The 13002-nt window shown below is 34.5% G+C and overlaps 2 protein-coding genes across 2 annotated transcripts; both read left to right on the forward strand. All coding sequences in view use genetic code 12, as the record gives it.

Moving 5' to 3' along the window:
* Nucleotides 1-1710: 1710 nt before the first annotated feature.
* Nucleotides 1711-5709, forward strand: RPM2 (ribonuclease P; the record flags this gene model as incomplete). The annotated part of the gene is made up of 1 exon (XM_049409797.1): nt 1711-5709. The coding sequence occupies one exon, from the start codon at nt 1711-1713 to the stop codon at nt 5707-5709; it is 3999 nt and encodes a 1332-aa protein (XP_049260973.1).
* A 1524-nt stretch (nt 5710-7233) lies between these two features.
* On the forward strand, nt 7234-12944 carry J8A68_005703 (uncharacterized protein; the record flags this gene model as incomplete). The annotated part of the gene is made up of 4 exons (XM_049409798.1): nt 7234-7250; nt 7308-9301; nt 9478-11604; nt 11983-12944. 4 exons carry the CDS (start codon nt 7234-7236, stop codon nt 12942-12944), a joined length of 5100 nt encoding a protein of 1699 aa, XP_049260974.1.
* Nucleotides 12945-13002: the final 58 nt, after the last annotated feature.

The raw sequence follows: 13002 nt of genomic DNA on the forward strand, positions 1-13002 counted from the left end.
TACCACACATTTATATTAGAATTTGCAATTCAACTTACTAGGGAAATCATAATTAGAGATGAAATAAAATCAAAAGAAAAATACCTGACTTATTCGGCTCCGAGCAAGGCAATGAGGTGCATATTTTTTTTTGATTTAGTCATTGAACTTACTGAATATCAATCTAAATCGGAAATCGACTTCCTCAGTAGTGCGTTCACTGACCAAACTTGAAAAGCTAAGATAGAACGAATGACCGAACATTAGGCATGATTAGCTTGAATTGCAAAAGAAAGAAGGGAGGGCCTAGTGGGGACTCACACCGAGTTTGAATTGTTTTCTGCATGGATTAAAAAAAACCCCAGTCCGAAATATAATACACATAAGAAGAAGAAACCACATGACATTGATATTGGATGAGACATTTGCATGACCGACGAATGACATATTATGTCTCCAAAATGATGAGCCTGATATTCACTTGAATGACCAGCATACATTTGTATGATTGGACAATGTGATTTCTTTTATTTTGCCACTCATTATATTATCCTTTTTTTTGCAGCTTAAGAAGAAGAAAATAGCCATGGAAAATAAAACGACATTCGGAAGCAAAAAAAAAATATTATGCTTACAAACACGAAACTACAATAAAAAAAAAGTGAAGTGAGATCGGTCTATAAATCAAAAGCCGGGACTGCATATAATAAATGATTGTCGGGAATCGCACCTTTTGATGTTCCCCGTCATTTAACTTTTTTACCAAATGTTAATTTTGTGGCATAATTACTTAGGAAGAAAATTAGTCGAAGTTTGATTGGTTGAAATACGGGAACGACATTACTTTAATTACATATATTTATGAATTACTATTCAATCAGTTCCAACTTACACGTATAAATTTGTGTAATATCTAATCCAATACCATATGCGATCATTAGCCCAATAATCACCGAATGGTAAACAAGAGGGGATTTCTTTTTTTTATTTCAATATAGAAACTTTGGGGTTGGGGGATTATAACCTGAAATTTGGGAGAGGAATTAGGGAGGGAGGGAGGGAGGAGGTGGGGCTCGAGGGAGGGGACATTTCAAACCACAATAAAGAAGTTTGACTTTGTATTATGACTGTATTACTAATCTCTATTAAATGTACCCCTTGAAGAGAGATGAGTTCTATGTTAAGCCAAATAGTACGAACCATTGAGTTGGATTGTTTACCACCGGAAGAATAATTGAAAGGATTGTTTGAACGACATTTATTAACACTAAAAAACAATCTTAACGGTTTCCGAATTTTTCCATAATAGAATGTTTTTTCTGTACACTAAAACCGAAAAATAAACAATGGAAATTACATTTGGACCAAGCCAAAACCATAAATGCTTGCCGACGACATTTTTTGTTTCTTTATTTTTTCCCTGATTTTCTAAAACATTTAATAAAACCCCTTTATTATTTTAACTTATGTGTTTTTTTTTTTACAACCAATTGAAAAACTTCAATCCCTTTAATTTTCCTAACACATTCCATAGACTTTTAGAAAAGACGTAGAATACCACTACGTAGAAGTAGAAGACAGACAAACGACTAACCAGTACTGTTTTACAACAACAACAACAACAATTTTAATAATTTTGTCATTCCTATTCAGGGTTTAATGCATTTAATTTCCAAGTAATTTTCCAATCGTTTTTTATTTACAACCTAAATTGATTCTATATAAATAGCAATGGTATTTGAAACAATAATACGGTTAGCTAAGTATTCAGCTATTAACAAACAACATACTATAAAGTTACAGTTCTTTCAAAGTTCATATCCATATTTAAAATACAATCAATTAGTCAGATTTCAAGCTAGGTATTATAATCGAGCAAGATGGTTTTTTTCCAAGAATCCTTTCCATCCTGGCAATAATGCTTCATTCAAGGACTTTATAACATTAGACAATGGTCATTATGGAATGTACTACTCCATCTTTAATCATGAATCAGAAAGACAGCAGCGTCAATTGGAACATGAACGATATTTATTACATTATTTTTTGTCAGAAATACAAATGAATGAACAAACTCAATATGGGGTTGCTGAGGAGTTTGAAGATTATCACCGCAGAAGAAGTAATAACTATCAGCACCGTCGTCATCGCCATCGTCATCATCGTCATCATCATCATCATAGACACTGCTTATCTATTTTCCACATTAAGTTTATACTATTAGGATTCACTGCTAAATACTTGATACTGAAAGCTATCATTGACTCACCATTAAATATTGAGAATGTTAAGAGTATAACTACCAAGATATTATCGTCATTGGCCTTTAGACCTCATAGCTATCTTGCTATTGCTTCTACCGCAAATGCCATGACCCCATCCACTTCGATGCAAACACATGTCTCAAGTGTGTTTTCATCTGGTATAGCCAAAAGATCATTCACAACAACAACTCAACCAGAGCAACAAAAGAATGTTGATGATATACCAGTTCCTAATATCGTGGAATTAATCAAGAATTCCGCTCAACATTCAGCAAAAGAAGAACACCAACAATCACAACAAGAAGTCGATACTTTTGATACAGATTTCTTGGCAACCCAAATTACCAACATCACCAATGCATATGAGAAGCATACTTCTCCACAAGAATTAAACATAATATACCCATTATATCAATCCATTAAAAGAAATGATTTGCATTTACCTTCTATCGAATTATATAATCTCGTGCTTAATTCAATAGTCAAGAGAAACTTGGATTCGGAAATCAAATTAAGTTCAATTGAATCTAAGTTAACCAACTTATTAACCGTTTACCTGGACATACTTAATGCCGGACTCAAACCAAATAATGAAACCTACAATATTGTTCTTGAAGCTTTATTGGATGGTAGTTTAGCATGTGTTGATGTTTCAGCCGAGAATACGTTACAGTATGGTGAAATTGTTACCAAATCGAAGGAATTTGTTCAAATAAGTGTTGAATTATTTAATTCTATTCCAAGAAATCAGTTGGATTTAACCAAGATATTACCTAAGTTATTAACTGTTCTCAACCAATATCCAGAATTAATTAATACTACCGTCATTCACTCATTAAGTGATTTGATTCAAACATCTAGTCAAAGTAAAGAATTTTATATTTCCGTTATTGAACTTTCTAAATACTTTAGTCAATTTAAGATCTTGGATAGTAAAGATGTATATGAAATTATTCTGACTGCATATGATAGTTACAAACAATTACCTGACGTTGATGAATTTAAAGCTTATGGAGCAGTTATTACAGCCTTGGTTTGTAGCAGCAATATTCAACAGGCCGGTCAATTCTTGGATACAATTTTATTGGATTACAAGAATTCATTACAATTTGAAACAAGACCGGCTAAGAAACAAATCGGTGATTTGATTGCTGCATTTATCAAGAACCACATCAACAAAACCGGGGAATTATTAAAAGGATATGAATTATTAGAAAGATTTAATTCAATTGCATATATTCCAGAATTACCAGTTTCATTCTACAATTTTATAATCTGCAAATTCATTAATGAATTACCAAATAATGAAAATTTGTTAGAGCCAATCTGGAAATTATATAATCGAGTAGCAATTAGACAAGATTTCCAAACTACATCTACTATTGAAATGTTGAAACAGAATGGTGCTTCATGTCGTGATTTATTACTTTCATTGAGTATTTCCCGGGGTGATCATGAACATATTTTCCAATTATTAAAAGAAATCATGTTGAAAGAACATTTGATTGCTGATTTGGAAGCCATGAAGAAAGCTTGTGATTATTTGTACAATGGGGTTATTTTCAATAAACAACCTGGTGAATTCTTCAATCAATATTATTTTGGGTTACTTAGCAATTTATTAGAAATTCAATCTAGACATTATCGTACGTCTACTGATGTCAATGATTATCTTTCTGAATTTATTACATATTTTATGGTTCAAACTCCACCGGAGTTGGCTACCAATGAGATGGCAGTTCAATCCGTCAATGATTACAATGTGAAATTATTTATGAATTCAACTATGGTCTGGAACGCTATTAATAATGTTGATTTAGCTACTGATAATCTTTATGGTTTAGTTATAATTGCACGTCAATTGATGAATTATACTGGTAATGAAACAGTCTTGTTGGCCAAAATTGCCCAATTTGAAGCCATATTGATAAATCAATTTGAAGATCCTGATAATCATTATATTGAATTGACATCTGAAATGATTGACTTCAGACAACTGTTAAAAGAGCATTTTAAGCATTTAGTCGAAGCAACTAATCAAGCGATTCAATTGACCCCAGCTATGATCGAGACTTGTGATTATTTGAATATTCAGAATCAAGTGATGGGAACTCAAGAAGTTGATTTGAAGTGTGAGTTAGATATAAGTTATTTATTAACTATTTATCATGAGAAAGGTGTGCGTAGATTTTTGGAATTATTCCATCAAGGATATAATTTCCAATTCAATACCTGGAATGCAATCATTAATTATAATTTCATTGTTGATATTTTGTTAGTACAATCACAAATCAAGATTAGTCAATTTGTGGAAAGATTATGGTCATCGAATATGAAGTTTGAAAATAAACTCGATTTGACTGAACGATTGATTGAACATAATTTTGGAAATTTGAATTATCATATTGCTAGTTATTTATATGAAAATGGGATTACTGATACTAAGCTATTGGCTAAGTTATTTGAATCATCTGCTGCCATTAAGGATAGACCACCATCAAAAATTATGACCCAAGAAACCTATTTCCCTAAAATTTATGAGAACAACAAAGATGTTGAATGGATGGAAGCATATTTCAATTATTTGGTTAGTCGTGAAAAGTATGAATTGATTTCCAAATTATTCAAGCAATGTGGTTTAAGTGATCCAAAAGTAGCTGTGTATTTACTTGAGGCAGATTTACAAATAGACTTGAATCTGTTTGAATCACATTTTGTTCAATTTTTCAAGGGCGTGAAATTGAATGAAAAGATGGGTGAAGCATTGATTAGATATCGTTTAGCATTGTCCACTCCAGAAGCTACCAAGAATATCCTTGATAAGTATGCCAAGCTTAGACACGTTTCAACTGAACTTAGTGAATTGATTAGTTATGCAAAACTTCTTTATTCTGTTCAAACATCAACACCTATTACTGAATTTGAAGAGCATAAATCAATTAAAGAATTATCATTGCAAATATTATCAAGTGGAGATATTGAACACATGAGAGATTTATATGAGCATAATCGCAGGTCTATTTTGAAAGAAAGCACAAGTGAAAACTTCACCACTTTATTATTTGAACAATTAACCAGAGTTGCCAAACAAGTTCCAAATGACTCACCAGCTGTTATGAATAAATTCTACAAGGTTTTGAAATTTATCAAATTGATCAATAAAGAGTCATCAGAATTGCCTGTATCTGCGTTCCAACAAATTTTAGAATTTTTAAGAATCACCAAATCGGAAGAAGTTATAAGGTTGATAATTAAACGGGTTTTAAACGATAATCAAATTTTAGATGTGATTAATTTTTATTTCTTAGAAGTACATATATTCGACCACCAAGATCAGAGATCGATACTAAAGTCGTTATATTACCTTGCAAATGAATTTGAGTTGGTAGATGATATCAAGCGGATTGACGAGTATTGTGAGTTTATGAAATGGGCACGATTCCCAAGGGTCGACCCAAGGCATTAATATATTTATTATTATTATTATTTTTTGTTTATTATTTTTATGGTTTTAATGGATTAAAGAATTATTATGGTTTTATTATAAAGACGACTATTTAGATTTAATATATTTATACAATATGAACTCGATGTAGAACATGCAGTAATATATTCATAGAAGATGAATATTGGAATCCAATACTCCTTTTGTTTCGAGTTTTACTCTAAACAATTAAGTTGATCGATTCTCAGTAGCGTTTGACTTTCCATTTGTTGTGACCCATTGTTCTGTCATCTTCACCTGATGGATAGCTTTGATTGCTGCAAAAAAATTTTAAATGATGTACATTTTTCTTTTCGTAAATCAATTTCTTTTGTTAAATTAATTATTCTCCAGCTTAATCACAAACTGAATGTCTAGACTACAACCGAAAAGGAAAAGTGCAGTAAATAATACCCAAATTCAATTTAATGGTTAAAGAGAAATGAGCAATGGCTTGTTGAGATATGTATTAATGCAAGACTTCATACACATGAAGAAATTAAGAGCTGAGATTATTATTGTGAATGAAAATAATTAAGTGTTGGAAATATCGGACAACGGTTATCCCCAGGATCTCCACTTCCCAAGATATTCAAGATCCTTAAACGTTTCATCGATATCGCATGACCACAAAGCACAATTACTTACTCACTACACAGCACATTTATTTACCAAAATAAATTACAAGTAGCTGTTTCTATAGATAATTAAAACAATAAAAACTGTACATAGGGGAAAGTATGGAAACCGAAACCCCTTTAAAAATATTTAAGTCTTTTGAATGCTGGAGTTTCAGTATGCGTTTTACAGTCCCGAATCCATCTTTTTAACTCCTCAGCCAAGGGTTGGTCCCCTTAGATGTTCCGTAAACACATATCGTGGGGTTCAAAACAAATGTGTCTTCTTAATTTTATTAGGATCAAGGTTGAAAAGGAAGATCTAAAGTGTTGGTTTCCCATATGCCAAGATTAAAAGCAAACCACAAAACATTAAAAATTCATAGGTTGTTGCAAATCTGTTACAACCTTCTTTCTTTCCCAAAGGCACCAAAAAAATGTTATGTTTAAACACCGTATCTTTAGAATTGTGCTACGATTCATCAATAAACTGTCATATGACTTACGATATTGTTCTTTAGTTGCTATTTACTATAATTAGGGAGTATTGAGATGNTTTAGTTGCTATTTACTATAATTAGGGAGTATTGAGATGGATGAATTACTACTAAGCAACTTTTTTCTACGCTGGGCATCAGTGTTTTAAGCATTGGGTTTCAGAACTGTTGAGGATCCATTCAAACACATCTGAGACAGAACACGACACAGTTTTAGAACATGAATCTTTCTCAAGATTTTGAGATCTATCTAGATCAAGTTAATATAAAAACCACCGAGATCGCTCCCTCACCTGATTTATTTCACAATATGAGTTATTAGTATTAACAATTAACTACACTTTCTATTAACCAGTACATTCATTTTATTACAAAAGAAATCCCCCAAGAAAATGAACCCCATTGCATTGTTAGTGAGTTTTTACCTTCTCAAATTATCAAAAGCATCCGAATACTTTAAGTTAAGTTATGAAATTAATGGAGTTAAGCATTACCTTTCATGTGACCAGGAATCCTGCTTGTTAACAACTGACCTATTATATGCAACTGATTTCACTTTTGACAGTGATGTCCTCATGGCGGATGACATGAATGTTGGCTACCCTCTTTCTGGGAATTATCCGTTGGCGTTAATTGAAACCATAAAGGGAGCAATATTACTTGATTATACACTTGATGAAACCAAAGGAGTTCTTAATCTTGGTGGGACTATTCGTTCATGTAAATTGACCATACAAAGGGAAAATAAGGTTACGTTCGAAGGTGGGACAACCGAGTGCTTCGCTATAAGAAAATTTAACATGGTCAATTCAACTCCTATGCAAAACCCAGAATCCTATGATGCTGATGGTTCAGAAAATGAGATCTTGTTCGAGGAATCCTCAGATAGGCAGATAATACCATCAGCGGAAGATCAACCTGAGGAAAAGCCGTTTCAGATACCTGAATCTGCTACTAATGTTGCTTCTCAACAACATGAACTCGAAGCCCGTGAGAATTCAGAGGATGAATTTACTTCAGATGAACCTGAATATTCAGCAGATGTTGCTTCAGATGAACCAGAAACTGCTACTTCTGGTAATGCTACTTTAGTTGAACCGGAAACTTCAGCCGATGCAGATTATTCCACAGAATTTACCTCAGAAGAACCAGAATATTCAACTGATCTTGCCTCGGATGAACCAGAATCTTCAGCTCATGTGATTTCAGATGAACCAGAAACAGATGAACCAGAAACTTCAGACTACGCGGACTATTCCACAGTATCAACCTCAGAAGAACCAGAATATTCAACTGATCTTGCCTCAGATGAACCAGAAACTTTAATTGATACTACTTCAGATGAACCTGAATATTCAACAGATGTTCCTTCAGATGAACCAGAAACTTCAATTGATGCTACTTCAGATGAAGCAGAATATTCAACAGATGTTGCCTCAGATGAGCCAGAAACTTTAATTAATCCTACTTCAGAAGAACCAGAGTATTCAACAGATGTCGCCTCCGATGAACCACAAACTTCAGTTGATGCTACTTTTGATGAACTAGAAACTTCAGTTGATGCTACTTCAGATGAACCAGAAACTTCAGACGACTCGGACTATTCCACAGTATCAACCTCAGGAGAACCTCAATATTCAACAGATGCTACTTCAGATGAACAAGAAACCTCAATTGATGCTACTACGGATGAACAAGAATCTTCAGCTAATACTACTTCAGATGAACCAGAAACTTCAGACGACTCGGACTATTCCACAGTATCAACCTCAGGAGAACCTCAATATTCAACAGATGCTACTTCAGATGAACAAGAAACCTCAATTGATGCTACTACGGATGAACAAGAATCTTCAGCTAATACTACTTCAGATGAACCAGAAACTTCAGACGACTCGGACTATTCCACAGTATCAACCTCAGGAGAACCTCAATATTCAACAGATGCTACTTCAGATGAACAAGAAACCTCAATTGATGCTACTACGGATGAACAAGAATCTTCAGCTAATACTACTTCAGATGAACCAGATACTTCAGTGATTGTGACCTCAGATGAACCAGAAATTTCAGAAAATGCGGACTATTCAACAGATGCTGCCTTAGATGAACCAGAATCTTCCGCTAATACTACTTCAGATGAACCAGAGACTTCAGTGATTGTGACCTTAGATGAACCAGAAACTTCAGAAGATGCGGACTATTCAACAGATGCTGCCTTAGATGAACCAGAATCTTCAGCTAATACTACTTCAGATGAACCAGAATCTTCTGCTAATCCTACTTCAGATGAACCAGAGACTTCAGCGATTGTGACCTCAGATGAACCTGAAATTTCAGAAGATGCGGACTATTCAACAGATGCTGTCTTAGATGAACCAGAATCTTCAGCTAATACTACTTCAGATGAACCAGAATCTTCAGCTCAATTCAATCCAGAAGAACCAGAATCTTCAGTTAGTTCCACTTCAGATGAACCAGAATCTTCAGCTCAATCTACTTCAGAGGAATCTTCAGCTCAATCTACTTCAGAGGAATCTTCAACTCAATCTACTTCAGAGGAATCTTCAGCTCAATCTACTTCAGAGGAATCTTCAGCTCAATCTACTTCAGAGGAATCTTCANTGCTACTTCAGATGAATCAGAATCTGCAGCTCAAGCTACTTCAGATGAACCAGAAACTTCAGTTAGTGCCACTTCAGATGAACCAGAATCTTCAAATGAATCTACTTCAGAGGAATCTTCAGCACAAGCTACGTCAGATGAACCAGAATCTTCAGTTATGGTCACTTCAGATGAACCAGAATCTTCTAGCTCACTGGAAGAAGCATCTTCTCCAGAAATCCAGCCTTTCTCGAGTGAGACTACAACGGAAGTTACTACCGCCACAATTGATCGAATAGAAACTAGTAAAGTTGTTGAGCCCACAGAAGTCGTCCCCGAAGAACCATTTACAATTGATGTTGTCGTTAGTGAAGAGGAGCTTGTTTTTGGTTTTAACGGAACCCATGTTATACTTGTTGAAGAAGATGAAGCTGCTTTCACGATTGAAGAAGGTGTCATGGGTGTTGGTATAGAAGACCAATACATTCAAGTGCAAGAGGATGGTTTATTACTTGCTGTAGGCAGAGAGAATGCTTCTTTAGGGTGGTCTATGATTGACAACCAAATTCACTACGATCCACCAGAAGAATCAGGATTACGTCGTCGTAAAGTTGCAGAATTCACATCTTGTGACCTGTTGGTGTATGTTAATGTTGAAGGATGTATGAGTCTTGAGCTAGTTCCAAAGAATATACAGGAGGTTGCACCCGAATCGTCAGCAGTATTGGAATTTTCGACAAGTTCATCAATAAGCGAAAGTTTATCAGAAACCCAATCTTCATCATCTCAGACTTCATTGGAAAGTTCAACAGAACCTCAATCATCATCAAGTGAATCATCTCTGGAATCATCATCAAGTGGAACATTATTGGAAACCGAATCTTCTTCAGTTCAGACTACATCCCGAACTTCACAGGAGTCTTCAATCGAACCACAACCAACTCAAATAGATCCTACAAGACCGTTTAGAATCTGGGGAAGTTTGAAAGGACAGGAATATGGTCACTTTGCTCAGAATGGTAATAGTATTGTTTTTGGTTCAACTTATCAAGAAATCACATTTTCGATCCAGAATACATATCTTGTAATTGCCGATGGTTTGTACATTCAAAATCTGACCAATGGATTGGTTGTAACAACTTCAAAGGAGGATGCATCTCCAGGGTTTTCTGTTGTCGATGGTGGAATTTATTACAATACTATAACCGATGGAAATTTGGGTGATGCAAAACCTGTTGAATTTTTAGTTTGTGAAACCGCTACTGGTGTTTTTGTTGTACATGTCAATGTTGAAGAAGATGGTGGATGTGTGAATTTAGAAGTTCAACTTGAGAATACTGATGAGAATCCTGTTGAAAGTGAAATTGAATCTGATGCTTCTGTTACTACACGCCATGGTTCCCGTCATTCACTTGCTGGGTCTAGGCATACGGACATTGATGTTGATCGTACACTGGTTTCTGTTGCTGCTACTACAAGCAGTGATGCTGTGCATAGTGCTGCTTCTGATTTTGTATCCACAACTGACTACATCGGAACCAAACCAAAGTCGCTGTTTGTTACCATCACTCGTCAAAATACTAAAACCGTCACTCAATGTGGAGTGGAAAATAAATGTCAAACTAGAACATCGGTTTACTTGATTATCATTGAAACTTATTGTCCTGTGGTTGAAGAAGAATTTATCACTACCTTAACGAAAACTGTTACTAAATGTAAAGACAATACCTGTGGAGAAGTTATCGAGGAATCTACCTCTACATCCACCAGAACTTCCATAGTTACTGACTATGTTCTTAGTGAAATTAATAATGTTGGTAATAGTATCAATCTCAGCGGGACTGATAGCGGTAGTGGAAGTAATGGTGATATCAATGCTGAGAGCGAGAGTGATAGTGGTTCTGCTGGTGGTGCTAATAGTGGCAGTGGCAGTGATGATTCTGACAGCCCAAGCAATGGTGAAAATATTGGTAGTGGTTCTGGTAGCGAAAGCAATGGCAATGGTGAAGAAAATGTCATTGAGGGTGCTCCTTCAGGAAGTATCTCAACTGGCAGTGTTGCTACTGATGATTCTCCTGAGCAAGTAGGAGATTATTATACTGCTGTCGGAGTGGACTTATCTAATGATGCTGGAAGGTCAGAGGGACCTACCTTAGCTGGTATTTTATTTACAATTGTTATTATTGTTCTTTTTGTATGATTTTTATTTGAATTATTTTGATTTGTTATGAGGTTTATTTTATGTATGCTTATTTACTTCTAGATATTTGTTTAGATTTTAAATGTATTTGATAGAGTATAGAATACCCATTGTAAAACAGTAATCACTATAGATTTGCATTATGACTCCATGTTGTCACTAATTAATAATTTATTCGCAATTCAAAATTGAGGCTGGAATTTTATCACCCATTGTTCAAAACCAGAAACAACAATCAAGCTTTGGTTCTGAGCAATCTTGACTATAAAATGGACAATTTCTCTTCCAATTTCATCCAATGAATATCAAAACCATCGAAAAATGTCAACTAAACAAGCTCATAACACAGCAGTAACTTCATTCAACTCAAACCATGCAGAGTACGATGTTTATAGACCTTCATTTACCCCAGTTTTAGTAAACCCATTCCTTGCTGAACTTGGCTTAGCAGAACAAGATCAAGACGGAGAATTCAAATTTAAGACCGAGAAAGTGATTTTAGAATTAGCTGCTGGTACAGGAAAATTTACTCATAATTTGATTAAGAATGGTTGGGGTTCAAATGATGAGAATAATAATTTGATTATTGTAGAACCAAGTTCTGGAATGCTTGATAGTTTTAAATCCAATTTCCCCGATTTAAAAAATGTTCATCAAGGAGATTCATATAAATTGCCTGTGGGTGATTCGACAGTGGATGTCATTATTATCGCACAAGCATTCCATTGGTTTGCTGATTTGGAAAGTCTTGCTGAATTAAATCGAGTTTTGAAACCAGATGGGAAATTGGGATTGATTTGGAATTTTGATTATAGTTCTCCAAGTCAATCTGGATTAGTTGCAGATGCGAAATTTTTTAATGATAATAGTTTATATTTTGATAAGATTAAGTTTGAGGAATATGAGAAATGTTCTGAATTGTTTGAAAGCTATTTTGATAATCAGAAATGGAATGCAGAGGTGACTAAGTATATCTATTCATTTGATCAACATGTTCCTCAATATAGACATGGGAAATGGAGACCAATTTTAGAACGGGCTAATCCTTTTTTCGGGTCCGAGATCAAAGATTTGTTTGTGTTTTATGACAAGGGAATTAAGAGAGATGAAGTATGGAAATATTGGGAAACTAGATCATATATCACTGAGCTTGGAGATGAAGATAAAGAACGTATGAAGAAACACGTAGAAGAACTGATTGACATTCTTGTCGATGACAATAGCTATTCTGATAAGGAGAAAACTATCTTGATCAAACCTATGGGTACACATGCTGTTGTATTGAATGTGAAAAAGTAGCAGTCTACCTTTATATAAACAGAATCTAAATATTCATTCCAATTTTTTTCTATAAATT

Source organism: Hemisphaericaspora subhashii, assembly GCF_019202705.1.
Source record: "Hemisphaericaspora subhashii strain CBS 10753 chromosome Unknown scaffold14, whole genome shotgun sequence".
NCBI classification, from domain to species: domain Eukaryota; kingdom Fungi; phylum Ascomycota; class Pichiomycetes; order Serinales; family Debaryomycetaceae; genus Hemisphaericaspora; species Hemisphaericaspora subhashii.